The following is a 17,560-nucleotide window of genomic DNA, read 5'->3' as shown; positions in this document are numbered from 1 at the left end:
CAAGCTATCCTACAGTCCACTTCATCGTTCGCCAAGCTATCCTACAGTCCACTTCATCGTTCGCCAAGCTATCCTACAGTCCACATCATCTATCCCCAAGCTATCCTACAGTCCACTTCATCTATCCCCAAGCTATCCTACAGTCCACTTCATCTATCCCCAAGCTATCCTACAGTCCATCTATCCCCAAGCTATCCTACAGTCCACCTCATCTATCCCCAAGCTATCCTACAGTCCACTTCATCTATCCCCAAGCTATCCTACAGTCCACTTCATCTATCCCCAAGCTATCCTACAGTCCATCTATCCCCAAGCTATCCTACAGTCCACCTCATCTATCCCCAAGCTATCCTACAGTCCACTTCATCTATCCCCAAGCTATCCTACAGTCCACTTCATCTATCCCCAAGCTATCCTACAGTCCACTTCATCGTTCGCCAAGCTATCCTACAGTTCACTTCATCTATCCCCAAGCTATCCTACAGTCCACCTCATCTATCCCCAAGCTATCCTACAGTCCACTTCATCTATCCCCAAGCTATCCTACAGTCCATCTATCCCCAAGCTATCCTACAGTCCACCTCATCTATCCCCAAGCTATCCTACAGTCCACTTCATCTATCCCCAAGCTATCCTACAGTCCACTTCATCTATCCCCAAGCTATCCTACAGTCCACTTCATCGTTCGCCAAGCTATCCTACAGTCCACTTCATCTATCCCCAAGCTATCCTACAGTCCACTTCATCTATCCCCAAGCTATCCTTCAGTCCATCTATCCCCAAGCTATCCTACAGTCCATCTATCCCCAAGCTATCCTACAGTCCATCTATCCCCAAGCTATCCTACAGTCCATCTATCCCCAAGCTATCCTACAGTCCACTTCATAAGATATTACAGTTTTTAATATCTTATTTTTCGTCGTGGCTGAACGACAACACGGATAATATAGAGCTGGCTGGGTTTTCCTGCATCGGCAGGACAGAGCAGCAACGTCTGGTAAGATGAAGGGCTGGGGTGTGTGTCAATTTATCAATAACAGCTGGTGCGCAATGTCATATATTAAGGAAGTCTGGAGGTATTGCTCGCCTGAGGTAGAGTACCGCATGATAAGCTGTAGACCACACTATCATACATAGAGAGTTCTCATCTATATTATTCGTAGCCATCTTTTTACCACCACAAACTGATGCTGGCGCTAAGACCGCACTCAACCAGCTGTACAAGGCCATAATCAAACAAGAAAATGCTCACCCTGAAGCGGCGCTCCTAGTGGCCGGGGATTTTAATGCAGGCAAACTTTTTACCTCATTTCTACCAGCATGTCATGCAACCAAAGGAAAAAACTCTAGACTACCTTTACTCCACAAACAGAGGTGCATACACAGTTATCCCTCGCCCTCCATTTGGCAAATCTGACCATAACTCTATCTTCCTGCTTACAAGCAAACACTAACGCAGGAAGTACCAGTGACTCGCTCAATACGGAAGTGGTCAGTTGACGCGGATGCTACGCTACAGGACTGTTTTGCAGCACAGACTGGAATATGTTCTGGGATTCATCCAATGGTATTGAGGAGTATACCACCTCAGTCACCGGCTTCATCAATAAGTGCATCGACAACGTCGTCCCCACAGTGACCGTACATACAGTGGGGAAAAAAAGTATTTAGTCAGCCACCAATTGTGCAAGTTCTCCCACTTAAAAAGATGAGAGAGGCCTGTAATTTTCATCATAGGTACACTTCAACTATGACAGACAAAATGAGAAAAACAGGATTTTTTATTTATTTATTTGCAAATTATGGTGGAAAATAAGTATTTGGTCAATAACAAAAATTTATCTCAATACTTTGTTATATACCTTTGTTGGCAAACGTTTTCTGTAAGTCTTCACAAGGTTTTCACACTCTGTTGCTGGTATTTTGGCCCATTCCTCCATGCAGATCTCCTCTAGAGCAGTGATGTTTTGGGGCTGTTGCTGGGCAACACAGAGTTTCAACTCCCTCCAAAGAAAGAAGCATTTTTTCTTAAGGCCACCAGACTGTTAAATAGCCATCACTAGGCGGCTTCCACCCGGTTACGTAATCCTGCTCATTAGAGGCTGCTGACCCATATGCATTAACTTGAAATCACTGGCCACTTTAATAATGGAACACTTTAATAATGTTTACATATTTTTGCTTTACTTATCTCATATGTAAATACTGTATTCTATTCTACTGTATTTTAGTCAATGCCACTCTGACATTGCTCATCCTAATATTCATATATTACTTAATTCCATTATTTTACTTTTAGGTTGTGTGTATTGTTGTGAATTGTTAGATATTGCTGCACTGTTGGAGCTACAAACACAAGCATTTAGTCAGATACTACTGCACTGTTGGAGCTAGGAACACAAGCATTTAGTCAGATATTACTCCACTGTTGGAGCTAGGAACACAAGCATTTTGCTACAATAACATCTGCTAAACACGTGTATGTGACAAATGAAATTAGATTTAGTTTGACAGACAGGGTTTTGGTTAATTGGTTTCCTGGTTGTGTACCAGACAGGAAACAGACAGACGGGGTATTGGTTTATTGGTTTCCTGGTTGTATACCAGACAGGAAACAGACAGACAGGGTAATGCTTTATTGGTGTTATACCAGATAGGAAACAGACAGACAGGGAATTGGTTTATTGGTTTCCTGGTTGTATACCAGATAGGAAACAGACAGACAGGGTAATGCTTTATTGGTGTTATACCAGATAGGAAACAGACAGACAGGGTATTGGTTTATTGGTTTCCTGGTTGTGTACCAGACAGGAAACAGACAGACGGGGTATTGGTTTTTTGGTGTTATACCAGACAGGAAACAGACAGACAGGGTAATGGTTTATTGGTTTCCTGGTTGTATACCAGACAGGAAACAGACAGACAGGGTAACGGTTTATTGGTTTCCTGGTTGTATACCAGACAGGAAACAGACCGACGGGGTAATGGTTTATTGGTTTCCTGGTTGTATACCAGACAGGAAACAGACAGACAGGGTAACGGTTTATTGGTTTCCTGGTTGTATACCAGATAGGAAACAGACAGACAGGGTAATGGTTTATTGGTGTTATACCAGACAGGAAACAGACAGACAGGGTAATGGTTTATTGGTTTCCTGGTTATATATCAGATGGAAACAGACAGACAGGGTTTTGGTTTATTGGTTTCCTGGTTATATATCAGATAGGAAACAGACAGACAGGGTAATGGTTTATTGGTTTCCTGGTTATATATCAGATGGAAACAGACAGACAGGGTAATGGTTTATTGGTTTCCTGGTTATATATCAGATAGGAAACAGACAGACAGGGTAATGGTTTATTGGTTTCCTGGTTATATATCAGATGGAAACAGACAGACAGGGTTTTGATTTATTGGTTTCCTGGTTGTATACCAGATGGAAACAGAGGGACAGGGTTTTGATTTATTGGTTTCCTGGTTGTATACCAGATGGAAACAGAGGGACAGGGTTTTGATTTATTGGTGTTATACCAGACAGGAAACAGACAGACAGGGTAATGGTTTATTGGTGTTATACCAGATAGGAAACAGACAGACAGGGTTTTGGTTTATTGGTGTTATACCAGATAGGAAACAGACAGACAGGGTTTTGATTTATTGGTTTCCTGGTTGTATACCAGATGGAAACAGACAGACAGGGTTTTGATTTATTGGTTTCCTGGTTGTATACCAGATGGAAACAGAGGGACAGGGTTTTGATTTATTGGTGTTATACCAGACAGGAAACAGACAGACAGGGTAATGGTTTATTGGTGTTATACCGGACAGGAAACAGACAGACAGGGTAATGGTTTATTGGTTTCCTGGTTGTATACCAGATAGGAAACAGAACGATAGGGTAATGGTTTATTGGTTTCCTGGTTGTGTTCCAGACAGGGTAATGGTTTATTGGTTTCCTGGTTGTATACCAGATAGGAAACAGACAGATAGGGTAATGGTTTATTGGTTTCCTGGTTGTGTTCCAGACAGGGTAATGGTTTATTGGTTTCCTGGTTGTATACCAGATAGGAAACAGACAGACAGACAGGGTATTGGTTTATTGGTGTTATACCAGACAGGAAACAGACAGACAGGGTAATGGTTTATTGGTTTCCTGGTTGTATACCAGATAGGAAACAGACAGACAGACAGGGTATTGGTTTATTGGTGTTATACCAGACAGGAAACAGACAGACAGGGTAATGGTTTATTGGTTTCCTGGTTATATATCAGATGGAAACAGACAGACAGGGTTTTGGTTTATTGGTTTCCTGGTTTTATACCAGATAAGAAACAGAGACAGGGTTTTGATTTATTGGTTTCCTGGTTGTATACCAGATAGGAAACAGACAGACAGGGTAATGGTTTATTGGTTTCCTGGTTGTATACCAGATAGGAAACAGACAGACAGGGTAATGGTTTATTGGTTTCCTGGTTGTATACCAGATAGGAAACAGACAGATAGGGTAATGGTTTATTGGTTTCCTGGTTGTGTTCCAGACAGGAAATAGACAGACAGGGTAACGGTTTATTGGTTTCCTGGTTGTATACCAGATAGGAAACAGACAGATAGGGTAATGGTTTATTGGTTTCCTGGTTGTATACCAGATAGGAAACAGACAGACAGGGTAATGGTTTATTGGTTTCCTGGTTGTATACCAGATAGGAAACAGACAGATAGGGTAATGGTTTATTGGTTTCCTGGTTGTGTTCCAGACAGGGTAATGGTTTCCTGGTTGTATACCAGATAGGAAACAGACAGACAGGGTATTGGTTTATTGGTGTTATAAAAGACAGGAAACAGACAGGCAGGGTTTTGGTTTCCTGGTTGTATACCAGATGGAAACAGACAGACAGGATTTTGATTTATTGGTTTCCTGGTTGTATACCAGATAGGAAACAGAACGATAGGGTAATGGTTTATCGGTTTCCTGGTTGTATACCAGACAGGAAACAGACAGACAGGGTAATGGTTTATTGGTTTCCTGGTTGTATACCAGACAGGAAACAGACAGACAGGGTAATGGTTTATTGGTTTCCTGGTTGTATACCAGATAGGAAACAGACAGACAGGGTAATGGTTTATTGGTTTCCTGGTTGTATACCAGATAGGAAACAGAACGATAGGATAATGGTTTATTGGTTTCCTGGTTGTATACCAGATACAGTGCCTTGCGAAAGTATTCGGCCCCCTTGAACTTTGCGACCTTTTGCCACATTTCAGGCTTCAAACATAAAGATATAAAACTGTATTTTTTGTGAAGAATCAACAACAAGTGGGACACAATCATGAAGTGGAACGACATTTAGTGGATATTTCAAACTTTTTTAACAAATCAAAAACTGAAAAATTGGGCGTGCAAAATTATTCAGCCCCTTTACTTTCAGTGCAGCAAACTCTCTCCAGAAGTTCAGTGAGGATCTCTGAATGATCCAATGTTGACCTAAATGACTAATGATGATAAATACAATCCACCTGTGTGTAATCAAGTCTCCGTATCAATGCACCTGCACTGTGATAGTCTCAGAGGTCCGTTAAAAGCGCAGAGAGCATCATGAAGAACAAGGAACACACCAGGCAGGTCCGAGATACTGTTGTGAAGAAGTTTAAAGCCGGATTTGGATACAAAAATATTTCCCAAGCTTTAAACATCCCAAGGAGCACTGTGCAAGCGATAATATTGAAATGGAAGGAGTATCAGACCACTGCAAATCTACCAAGACCTGGCCGTCCCTCTAAACTTTCAGCTCATACAAGGAGAAGACTGATCAGAGATGCAGCCAAGAGGCCCATGATCACTCTGGATGAACTGCAGAGATCTACAGCTGAGGTGGGAGACTCTGTCCATAGGACAACAATCAGTCGTATATTGCACAAATCTGGCCTTTATGGAAGAGTGGCAAGAAGAAAGCCATTTCTTAAAGATATCCATAAAAAGTGTCGTTTAAAGTTTGCCACAAGCCACCTGGGAGACACACCAAACATGTGGAAAAAGGTGCTCTGGTCAGATGAAACCAAAATTGAACTTTTTGGCAACAATGCAAAACGTTATGTTTGGCGTAAAAGCAACACAGCTGAACACACCATCCCCACTGTCAAACATGGTGGTGGCAGCATCATGGTTTGGGCCTGCTTTTCTTCAGCAGGGACAGGGAAGATGGTTAAAATTGATGGGAAGATGGATGTAGCCAAATACAGGACCATTCTGGAAGAAAACCTGATGGAGTCTGCAAAAGACCTGAGACTGGGACGGAGATTTGTCTTCCAACAAGACAATGATCCAAAACATAAAGCAAAATCTACAATGGAATGGTTCAATAATAAACATATCCAGGTGTTAGAATGGCCAAGTCAAAGTCCAGACCTGACTCCAATCGAGAATCTGTGGAAAGAACTGAAAACTGCTGTTCACAAATGCTCTCCATCCAACCTCACTGAGCTCGAGCTGTTTTGCAAGGAGGAATGGGAAAAAATTTCAGTCTCTCGATGTGCAAAACTGATAGAGACATACCCCAAGCGACTTACAGCTGTAATCGCAGCAAAAGGTGGCGCTACAAAGTATTAACTTAAGGGGGCTGAATAATTTTGCACGCCCAATTTTTCAGTTTTTGATTTGTTAAAAAAGTTTGAAATATCCAATAAATGTTGTTCCACTTCATGATTGTGTCCCACTTGTTGTTGATTCTTCACAAAAAATACAGTTTTATATCTTTATGTTTGGAGCCTGAAATGTGGCAAAAGGTCGCAAAGTTCAAGGGGGCCGAATACTTTCGCAAGGCACTGTAGGAAACAGACAGATAGGGTAATGGTTTATTGGTTTCCTGGTTGTGTACCAGACAGGAAATAGACAGATAGGGTAATGGTTTATTGGTTTCCTGGTTGTGTACCAGACAGGAAATAGACAGATAGGGTAATGGTTTATTGGTTTCCTGGTTGTATACCAGATAGGAAACAGACAGATAGGGTAATGGTTTATTGGTTTCCTGGTTGTATACCAGACAGGAAATAGACAGATAGGGTAATGGTTTATTGGTTTCCTGGTTGTGTACCAGACAGGGTAATGGTTTATTGGTTTCCTGGTTGTGTTCCAGACAGGAAACAGACAGACAGGGTAATGGTTTATTGGTGTCCTGGTTGTATACCAGATAGGAAACAGACAGACAGGGTAATGGTTTATTGGTGTCCTGGTTGTGTACCAGACAGGGTAATGGTTTATTGGTGTCCTGGTTGTGTTCCAGACAGGGTAATGGTTTATTGGTGTGCTGGTTGTATACCAGACAGTGTCATGTAAACTGTATACCAGTAAACTGAATATTGTTCAGCTGCAGCTGACTGGAGCCCTGGGCCGATTTACCGCAGAACAGAGAGCAGAGCACAGAAGAACAGAGCAGAGCAGAACAGAGCAGAACAGAGAAGAACAGAGAATAACAGAGAAGAACAGAGCAGAACAGAGCAGAACACAGAAGAATAGAACAGAGCAGAACAGAATAGAACAGAACAGCCTGGATTTACCGGCCTGGACAGTGGTTTAATGTGTGTGTGTGTGTGTGTGTGTGTGACAATTAGGTGATTTAGGTCATAGTCTGCTGTATTGTCTGCTGTACTCACCATAGTCTGTGTTCTCAGGTTCCCAACAGTTAGATGGCCAGAAGTAGGGAGTCTGGGAGTGGGAGAGAGGGAGAGAGTGAGGGAGGGAGGGAGGGAGGGAGGGAGGGAGGGAGGGAGAGAGAGAGTGAGGGAGAGAGAGAGTGAGGGAGGGAGGGAGGGAGGGAGGGAGGGAGGGAGGGAGGGAAAAGGGAAAAGGGAAAAGGGAAAAGGGAAATCAGTGAAGAACAAACACCATTGTGAATACAACCCATATTTAAGTTGATTTATTTTCCCGTTTATGTAATTTAACCATTTGCACATTATTACAAAACTGTATATAAACATAATATGTCATTTGACATGTCTTTATTATTTTGGAACTTCTGTGAGTGTAATGTTTACTGTTCATTTTTATTGTTTATTTCACTTACATGTTTCCCAAGCCAATGAATTGAATTGAGAGGAATAAAGTGTGAGCGAGAGAGAGAGCATGGTGAAATGATTCTAATAGACCCTCTATGGACCCATATGATGCTAATAGACTCTCTATGGACCCATATGATTCCAACAGACTCTCTATAGACCCATATGATTCTAATAGACCCTCTATGGACCCATATGATTCTAATAGACCCTCTATGGACCCATATGATTCCAACAGACTCTCTATAGACCCATATGATTCTAATAGACCCTCTATGGACCCATATGATTCCAACAGACTCTCTATGGACTCATATGATTCCAACAGACTCTCTATGGACCAATATGATTCTCAAAGACTCTCTATAGACCCATATGTGGGAACTCCTTCAAGACTGTTGGAAAAGCATTCCAGGTGAAGCTGGTTGAGAGAATGCAAAGAGAGTGCAAAGCTGTCATCAAGGCAAAGGGTGGCTATTTGGAAGAATCTCAAATATAAAATATATTTTGATTTCTTTAACTCTTTTGGTTACACCATGATTCCATACATTTTATTTCATAGTTCTGATGTCATCACTTATTTTACAATGTAGAAAATAGTCAGAATAAAGTAAAACCAGAAGAGGAATTCGGAGAGAGTGACAGTACTCGCTGACTGACACCCTACAGGTGATATTATACTGTAACTACAGAGCTCATTGACAGCTGCCGTTTGTTTGGCTGTCTACTGCAGCTGTCTGAAGGGTCTGTGACGAGCTCGTCAATCAGAGTAGAACAGAACAGTGTTTAACAGAGAGAGAGAATCAGTCAGACACTGGAGTCAACCACGTGGCTAGAATACTAGCTGTTGTTTCCATAGTGGAACATTCAGGATATTTAACCAGATCACTTGTTTCAGATCATTTCTGTTATTTCTAAGATCACCCATGAATTAAGGATATTTTTATGTTTTCAATATTGTTCTGTAAACTTTCCCTATAGTTTATACCTGATCTGTAAACAGCACCTATAGTTTATACCTGATCTGTAAACAGCACCTATAGTTTATACCTGATCTGTAAACAGCACCTATAGTTTATACCTGATCTGTAAACAGCACCTATAGTTTATACCTGATCTGTAAACAGCACCTATAGTTTATACCTGATCTGTAAACAGCACCTATAGTTTATACCTGATCTGTAAACAGCACCTATAATTTATACCTGATCTGTAAACAGCACCTATAGTTTATACCTGATCTGTAAACAGCACCTATAGTTTATACCTGATCTGTAAACAGCACCTATAGTTTATACCTGATCTGTAAACAGCACCTATAGTTTATACCTGATCTGTAAACAGCACCTATAGTTTATACCTGATCTGTAAACAGCACCTATAATTTATACCTGATCTGTAAACAGCACCTATAGTTTATACCTGATCTGTAAACAGCACCTATAGTTTATACCTGATCTGTAAACAGCACCTATAGTTTATACCTGATCTGTAAACAGCACCTATAGTTTATACCTGATCTGTAAACAGCACCTATAGTTTATACCTGATCTGTAAACAGCACCTATAGTTTATACCTGATCTGTAAACAGCACCTATAATTTATACCTGATCTGTAAACAGCACCTATAGTTTATACCTGATCTGTAAACAGCACCTATAGTTTATACCTGATCTGTAAACAGCACCTATAGTTTATACCTGATCTGTAAACAGCACCTATAGTTTATACCTGATCTGTAAACAGCACCTATCGTTTATACCTGATCTGTAAACATTAGCTATAGTTTATACCTGATCTGTAAACAGCACCTATAGTTTATACCTGATCTGTAAACAGCACCTATAGTTTATACCTGATCTGTAAACAGCACCTATAGTTTATACCTGATCTGTAAACAGCACCTATAGTTTATACCTGATCTGTAAACATTAGCTATAGTTTATACCTGATCTGTAAACAGCACCTATAGTTTATACCTGATCTGTAAACAGCACCTATAGTTTATACCGGCTGTGTTACTCTATCAAAGCATTAGTTGGCTGTATTAATAGAATACTGTGGTTTCAGGTATGAAGATAATATTAGATAAACTGAAGGGATATGTGTTTTGTACAGTACTGGATGTTTCTTCTGTCTCTACATCCTACTGGGAAAGTGTTCTGTTAGTAGATGAGTGTTTGACTGGTTCAATTACTACAGTAGAAGTTGATCTTATCTTAGTAACTGAAACCTGTAGACGTTGATCTTATCTTAGTAACTGAAACCTGTAGACGTTGATCTTATCTTAGTAACTGAAACCTGTAGACGTTGGTCTTATCTTAGTAACTGAAACCTGTAGACGTTGGTCTTATCTTAGTAACTGAAACCTGTAGATGTTGGTCTTATCTTGGTAACTGAAACCTGTAGACGTTGATCTTATCTTAGTAACTGAAACCTGTAGATGTTGATCTTATCTTAGTAACTGAAACCTGTAGACGTTGATCTTATCTTAGTAACTGAAACCTGTAGACGTTGATCTTATCTTAGTAACTGAAACCTGTAGACGTTGGTCTTATCTTAGTAACTGAAACCTGTAGACGTTGGTCTTATCTTAGTAACTGAAACCTGTAGACGTTGGTCTTATCTTAGTAACTGAAACCTGTAGACGTTGATCTTATCTTAGTAACTGAAACCTGTAGACGTTGGTCTTATCTTAGTAACTGAAACCTGTAGACGTTGGTCTTATCTTAGTAACTGAAACCTGTAGACGTTGATCTTATCTTTGTACCTGAAACCTGTAGAAGTTGGTCTTATCTTAGTAACTGAAACCTGTAGACGTTGGTCTTATCTTAGTAACTGAAACCTGTAGATGTTGATCTTATCTTAGTAACTGAAACCTGTAGACGTTGGTCTTATCTTAGTAACTGAAACCTGTAGACGTTGGTCTTATCTTAGTAACTGAAACCTGTAGATGTTGGTCTTATCTTGGTAACTGAAACCTGTAGACGTTGATCTTATCTTAGTAACTGAAACCTGTAGACGTTGATCTTATCTTAGTAACTGAAACCTGTAGACGTTGATCTTATCTTAGTAACTGAAACCTGTAGACGTTGATCTTATCTTAGTAACTGAAACCTGTAGACGTTGGTCTTATCTTAGTAACTGAAACCTGTAGACGTTGGTCTTATCTTAGTAACTGAAACCTGTAGACGTTGATCTTATCTTAGTAACTGAAACCTGTAGACGTTGATCTTATCTTAGTAACTGAAACCTGTAGACGTTGGTCTTATCTTAGTAACTGAAACCTGTAGACGTTGGTCTTATCTTGGTAACTGAAACCTGTAGACGTTGATCTTATCTTAGTAACTGAAACCTGTAGACGTTGGTCTTATCTTAGTAACTGAAACCTGTAGACGTTGGTCTTATCTTAGTAACTGAAACCTGTAGACGTTGATCTTATCTTAGTAACTGAAACCTGTAGACGTTGATCTTATCTTTGTACCTGAAACCTGTAGATGTTGGTCTTATCTTAGTAACTGAAACCTGTAGACGTTGGTCTTATCTTAGTAACTGAAACCTGTAGATGTTGATCTTATCTTAGTAACTGAAACCTGTAGACGTTGGTCTTATCTTAGTAACTGAAACCTGTAGACGTTGGTCTTATCTTAGTAACTGAAACCTGTAGATGTTGGTCTTATCTTGGTAACTGAAACCTGTAGACGTTGATCTTATCTTAGTAACTGAAACCTGTAGACGTTGATCTTATCTTAGTAACTGAAACCTGTAGACATTGATCTTATCTTAGTAACTGAAACCTGTAGACGTTGGTCTTATCTTAGTAACTGAAACCTGTAGACGTTGGTCTTATCTTAGTAACTGAAACCTGTAGACGTTGATCTTATCTTAGTAACTGAAACCTGTAGACGTTGATCTTATCTTTGTACCTGAAACCTGTAGATGTTGGTCTTATCTTAGTAACTGAAACCTGTAGACGTTGATCTTATCTTAGTAACTGAAACCTGTAGACGTTGGTCTTATCTTAGTAACTGAAACCTGTAGACGTTGATCTTATCTTAGTAACTGAAACCTGTAGACGTTGGTCTTATCTTAGTAACTGAGACCTGTAGCCGTTGATCTTATCTTTGTACCTGAAACCTGTAGAAGGTTCCATCGTCCTTCAGTGTGAGCACATGGTCTGAGATGGGGAAGAAGTAGCCGTGGGCTGCCATCAGAGTGCCAAGGTGGAGTGCTTCTACTGTAACACACAAAAAAAAAATATTCAACAACAACATCAACAATAACAACAACATCATCAATAACATCATCAACAATAACAGCAACATCAACAATAACAACATATTCAACAACATCATCAACAATAACATCTTCAACAATAACAACATATTCAACAACAACATCATCAACAATAACAACATCTCCATCATCCATCATCAATCTCTACTGCTAAACAACATCATCAACAATAACAACAACAACATCTCCATCATCAATCTCCACTGCTAAACAACATCATCAACAATAACAACAACAACATCTCCATCATCCATCATCAATCTCCACTGCTAAACAACATCATTAACAATAACAACAACAACATCTCCATCATCCATCATCAATCTCCACTGCTAAACAACCATCAACAATAACAACAACAACATCTCCATCATTCATCATCAATCTCCACTGCTAAACAACATCAATCCCAACATGTTTCAACATTGGTAGAGATAGTTTTAATGAAGCTCTCCACTCAGCCCACAGAGCTCTAACTAAGGCATTGAGGCCAATACGTAAAGCTTAATGAAGAGCAGTTATACTAACAAGAGCAGAGTGCAGGTTTCTTCATTAATGCATGAAGAACACAAGTTGCCAAGTACTGTATATTTTATCACGTTGACTCATTAATGTGAGAGAACCCTTTGAAGCCGGGGACTCAGCATCGTGACTAATGCATTTCATTTTACCACCTGGGTACCCCCCTCCACCCTCCCTTAACTAATCTAGTAAACAGCTCCAGAAAGCCCAGAACAAGCTGATTAGGGTGGTGTTGAATCTGAGCCAACATACTCCTGTTGGTAGGAGACAGTTTCAGCTGGGCTGGCTGCCGGTTGGGTCAAAGGTTACACAGACCATGATTCGTCTGGATCATAGGATCATCCGTTGGGCAGCTCCTAGGTATTAGTCTGGCTCATAGGATCATTCACTGGGCAGCTCCTAGGGATTAGTCTGGCTCATAGGATCATTCACTGGGCAGCTCCTAGGTATTAGTCTGGCTCATAGGATCATTCACTGGGCAGCTCCTATGGATTAGTCTGGATCATAGGATAATTCACTGGGCAGCTCCTAGGTATTAGTCTGGATCATAGGATCATACGCTGGGCAGCTCCTAGGTATTAGTCTGGTTCTTAGGATCATCTGCTGGGCAGCTCCTAGGTATTAGTCTGGATCATACGCTGGGCAGCTCCTAGGTATTAGTCTGGATCATAGGATAATTCGCTGGGCAGCTCCTAGGTATTAGTCTGGTTCATAGGATCATACGCTGGGCAGCTCCTAGGGATTAGTCTGGTTCATAGGATCATACACTGGGCAGCTCCTAGGTATTAGTCTGGATCATAGGATCATACGCTGGGCAGCTCCTAGGTATTAGTCTGGATCATACACTGGGCAGCTCCTAGGTATTAGTCTGGATCATAGGATCATACGCTGGGCAGCTCCTAGGTATTAGTCTGGATCATAGGATCATACGCTGGGCAGCTCCTAGGTATTAGTCTGGTTCTTAGGATCATCTGCTGGGCAGCTCCTAGGTATTAGTCTGGATCATAGGATCATTCGCTGGGCAGCTCCTAGGTATTAGTCTGGATCATAGGATCATTCTCTGGGCAGCTCCTAGGTATTAGTCTGGTTCATAGGATCATACGCTGGGCAGCTCCTAGGTATTAGTCTGGATCATAGGATCATTCTCTGGGCAGCTCCTAGGTATTAGTCTGGTTCATAGGATCATACGCTGGGCAGCTCCTAGGTATTAGTCTGGATCATAGGATCATTCTCTGGGCAGCTCCTAGGTATTAGTCTGGATCATAGGATCATTCTCTGGGCAGCTCCTGGGTATTAGTCTGGATCATACACTGGGCAGCTCCTAGGTATTAGGGGGTCCACTTATCGATGCAGTCTCATCTTTAACATTAGAATCTGGGAAGAGTTCCATCCCTATCTATCTGGGAGGGGGGGGTCCACTTATCGATGCAGTCATATCTTTAACATTAGAATCTGGGAAGAGTTCCATCCCTATCTATCGGGGGGGGGGGTGGTCCACTTATCGATGCAGTCTCATCTTTAACATTAGAATCTGGGAAGAGTTCCATCCCTATCTATCTGGGGGGGGGGTCCACTTATCGATGCAGTCTCATCTTTAACATTAGAATCTGGGAAGAGTTCCATCCCTATCTGGAAGCCAATCATATCCCTGTTGTCATTGATTGTGTAGCCCTGTACTGAGACTGAGCATGGAGGAAGGGGGAGGTATGGGTAGATTCTGAAACAGAATCCCTGTACTGAGACTGAGCATGGAGGAAGGGGGAGGTATGTGTAGATTCTGAAACAGAATCCCTGTGCTGAGACTGAGAATGGAGGAAGGGGGAGGTATGGGTAGATTCTGAAACAGAATCCCTGTATTGAGACTGAGCATGGAGGAAGGGGGAGGTATGTGTAGATTCTGAAACAGAATCCCTGTACTGAGACTGAGCATGGAGGAAGGGGGAGGTATGTGTAGATTCTGAAACATAATCCCTGTACTGAGACTGAGCATGGAGGAAGGGGGAGGTATGGGTAAATTCTGAAACAGAATCCCTGTCATCTACCTCCCCAATACCACTATCAGATTAGAACCATAAAGGAGACTAGTCATCTACCACCCCACTACCACTATAAGATTAGAACCATAAGGGAGACTAGTCATCTTCCACCCCATTACCACTATCAGATTAGAACCATGAGGGAGACTGGACATCTACCACCCCACTACCACTATAAGATTATAGCCATAAGGGATACTAGACATCTACCACCCCACTACCAATATCATGTTAGAGCCATAAGGGAGACTAGACATCTACCACCCCACTACCACTATATTAGATTAGAACCATAAGGTAGACTAGACAACTACCACCCCACTACCACCATCAGATTAGAAACATAAAGGAGACATCTTCCACTATCAGATTAGAGCCATAAGGGAGACTAGTAATCTACCACCCCACTACCATTATGAGATTAGATCCATAATCGAGACTAGTCATCTACCCCCCCACTACCATTATCAGATTAGAGCCATAAAGGAGACTAGTCATCTTCCACCCCACTACCACTATCATATTAGGGCCATCAAGGAGACTAGTCATCTACCACCCCACTACCACGATCAGATTAGAGCCATACGGGAGACTAGTCATCTACCACCCCACTACCACTATCAGATTAGAGCCATAAGGGAGCCTAGACATCTACCACTATCAGATTAGAGCCATAAGGGAGACTAGTCATCTACCACCCCGCTACCACTATCAGATTAGATCCATAAGGGAGACTAGTCATCTACCATTTCAATACCACTATCAGATTAGATCCATAAAGCAGACTAGACATCTACCACCCCACTACCACTATCAGATTAGAGCCATAAGGGAGACTAGACATCTACCACCCCACTACCACTATATTAGATTAGAACCATAAGGTAAACTAGACAACTACCAGCCCACTACCACTATCATATTAGAGCAAAAGAGGAATCATCTTCCACTATCAGATTAGAGCCATCAAGGAGACTAGACATCTACCACCCCACTACCACTATCAGATTAGAACCATGAGGGAGACTGGACATCTACCACCCCACTACCACTATCAGATAAGAACCATGAGGGAGACTGGACATCTACCACCCCACTACCACTATCAGTTTAGAGCCATAATGGAGACTAGACATCTACCACCCCACTACCACTATGAGATTAGAGCCATAAGGGAGACTAGACATCTACCACCCCGCTACCACTATCAGTTTAGAGCCATAATGGAGACTAGACATCTACCACCCCACTACCACTATGAGATTAGAGCCATAAGGGAGACTAGACATCTACCACCCCATTACCACTATCAGATTAGAGCCATAAGGGAGACTGGACATCTACCACCCCGCTACCACTATCAGTTTAGAGCCATAATGGAGACTAGACATCTACCACCCCACTACCACTATGAGATTAGAGCCATAAGGGAGACTAGACATCTACCACCCCATTACCACTATCAGATTAGAGCCATAAGGGAGACTGGACATCTACCACCCCACTACCACTATCAGTTTAGAGCCATAATGGAGACTAGTCATCTACCACCCCTCTACTACGATCAGATTAGAGCCATAAGGGAGACTAGACATCTACCACCCCTCTACCACTATCAGATTAGAGCCATAAAGGAGACTAGACATCTATCACCCCACTACCACTATATTAGATTAGAACCATAAGGTAGACTAGACAACTACCACCCCACTACCACCATCAGATTAGAAACATAAAGGAGACATCTTCCACTATCAGATTAGAGCCATAAGGGAGACTAGTAATCTACCACCCCACTACCATTATGAGATTAGATCCATAAGGGAGACTAGTCATCTACCCCCCCACTACCATTATCAGATTAGAGCCATAAGGGATACTAGACATCTACCACCCCACTACCACTATCATATTAGAGCCATAAAGGAGACTAGACATCTGCCACACCACTACCACTATCAGATTAGAGCCATAAGGGAGACTAGACATCTATCAGATTAGAGCAATAAGGGAGACTAGTCATCTTCCACCCCACTACCACTATCAGATTAGATCCATAAGGGAGACTAGTCATCTACCACCCCACTACCACTATCAGATTAGAGCCATAAAGGAGACTAGACATCTACCACCCCATTACAACTATCATATTAGAACCATAAAGTAGACTAGTCATCTACCTCCCCAATACCACAATCAGATTAGAACCATAAAGGAGACTAGTCATCTACCACCCCACTCCACTATAAGATTAGAACCGTAAGGGAGACTAGACATCTTCCACCCGACTACCACTATCAGATTAGAGCCATGAGGGAGACTAGACATCTTCCACCCTACTAACCACTGTCAGATTATGTTTTCTACCCTCTTATAATTTACATTTATTCTGGCAAAACATAATTTTCAACAGCACATAGATGACAATCATCTAGCAAATTACATAAATTGTCACTAGACTATTAAAGCCTGATATCATGTCAGCCATTTTATAATTGCCATGCAGATGTGTAGGATCAGGGACAGGCCATGCAGTCATATCTTTAACATTAGAAACTGGGAAGAGTTCCATCCCTATCTATCTGGGGGGGGGTCCACTTATCGATGCAGTCTCATCGATAAGGGGGGGGGGTCGATAAGCATCGATAAGTGGAC

General features: G+C 41.5%; 1 protein-coding gene across 1 annotated transcript in view; it reads right to left on the bottom strand.

Moving 5' to 3' along the window:
* LOC139395936 (regulator of G-protein signaling 7-like) overlaps positions 1-12,288 on the bottom strand; it is a gene marked incomplete at its 5' end in the record, with an annotated part of 53,293 nt that extends 41,005 nt beyond the window's left edge. The window contains 2 exons of the mRNA XM_071143243.1: positions 7,649-7,700; positions 12,182-12,288. Coding sequence (XP_070999344.1) covers positions 7,649-7,700; positions 12,182-12,288 — 159 coding nt within the window. The remainder of the gene's footprint in view (positions 1-7,648; positions 7,701-12,181) is intronic.
* Positions 12,289-17,560: the final 5,272 nt, after the last annotated feature.

Source organism: Oncorhynchus clarkii, unplaced genomic scaffold (assembly GCF_045791955.1).
Source record: "Oncorhynchus clarkii lewisi isolate Uvic-CL-2024 unplaced genomic scaffold, UVic_Ocla_1.0 unplaced_contig_196_pilon_pilon, whole genome shotgun sequence".
NCBI lineage: Eukaryota > Metazoa > Chordata > Actinopteri > Salmoniformes > Salmonidae > Oncorhynchus > Oncorhynchus clarkii.
This window is presented reverse-complemented; position numbering and strand designations above follow the sequence as displayed.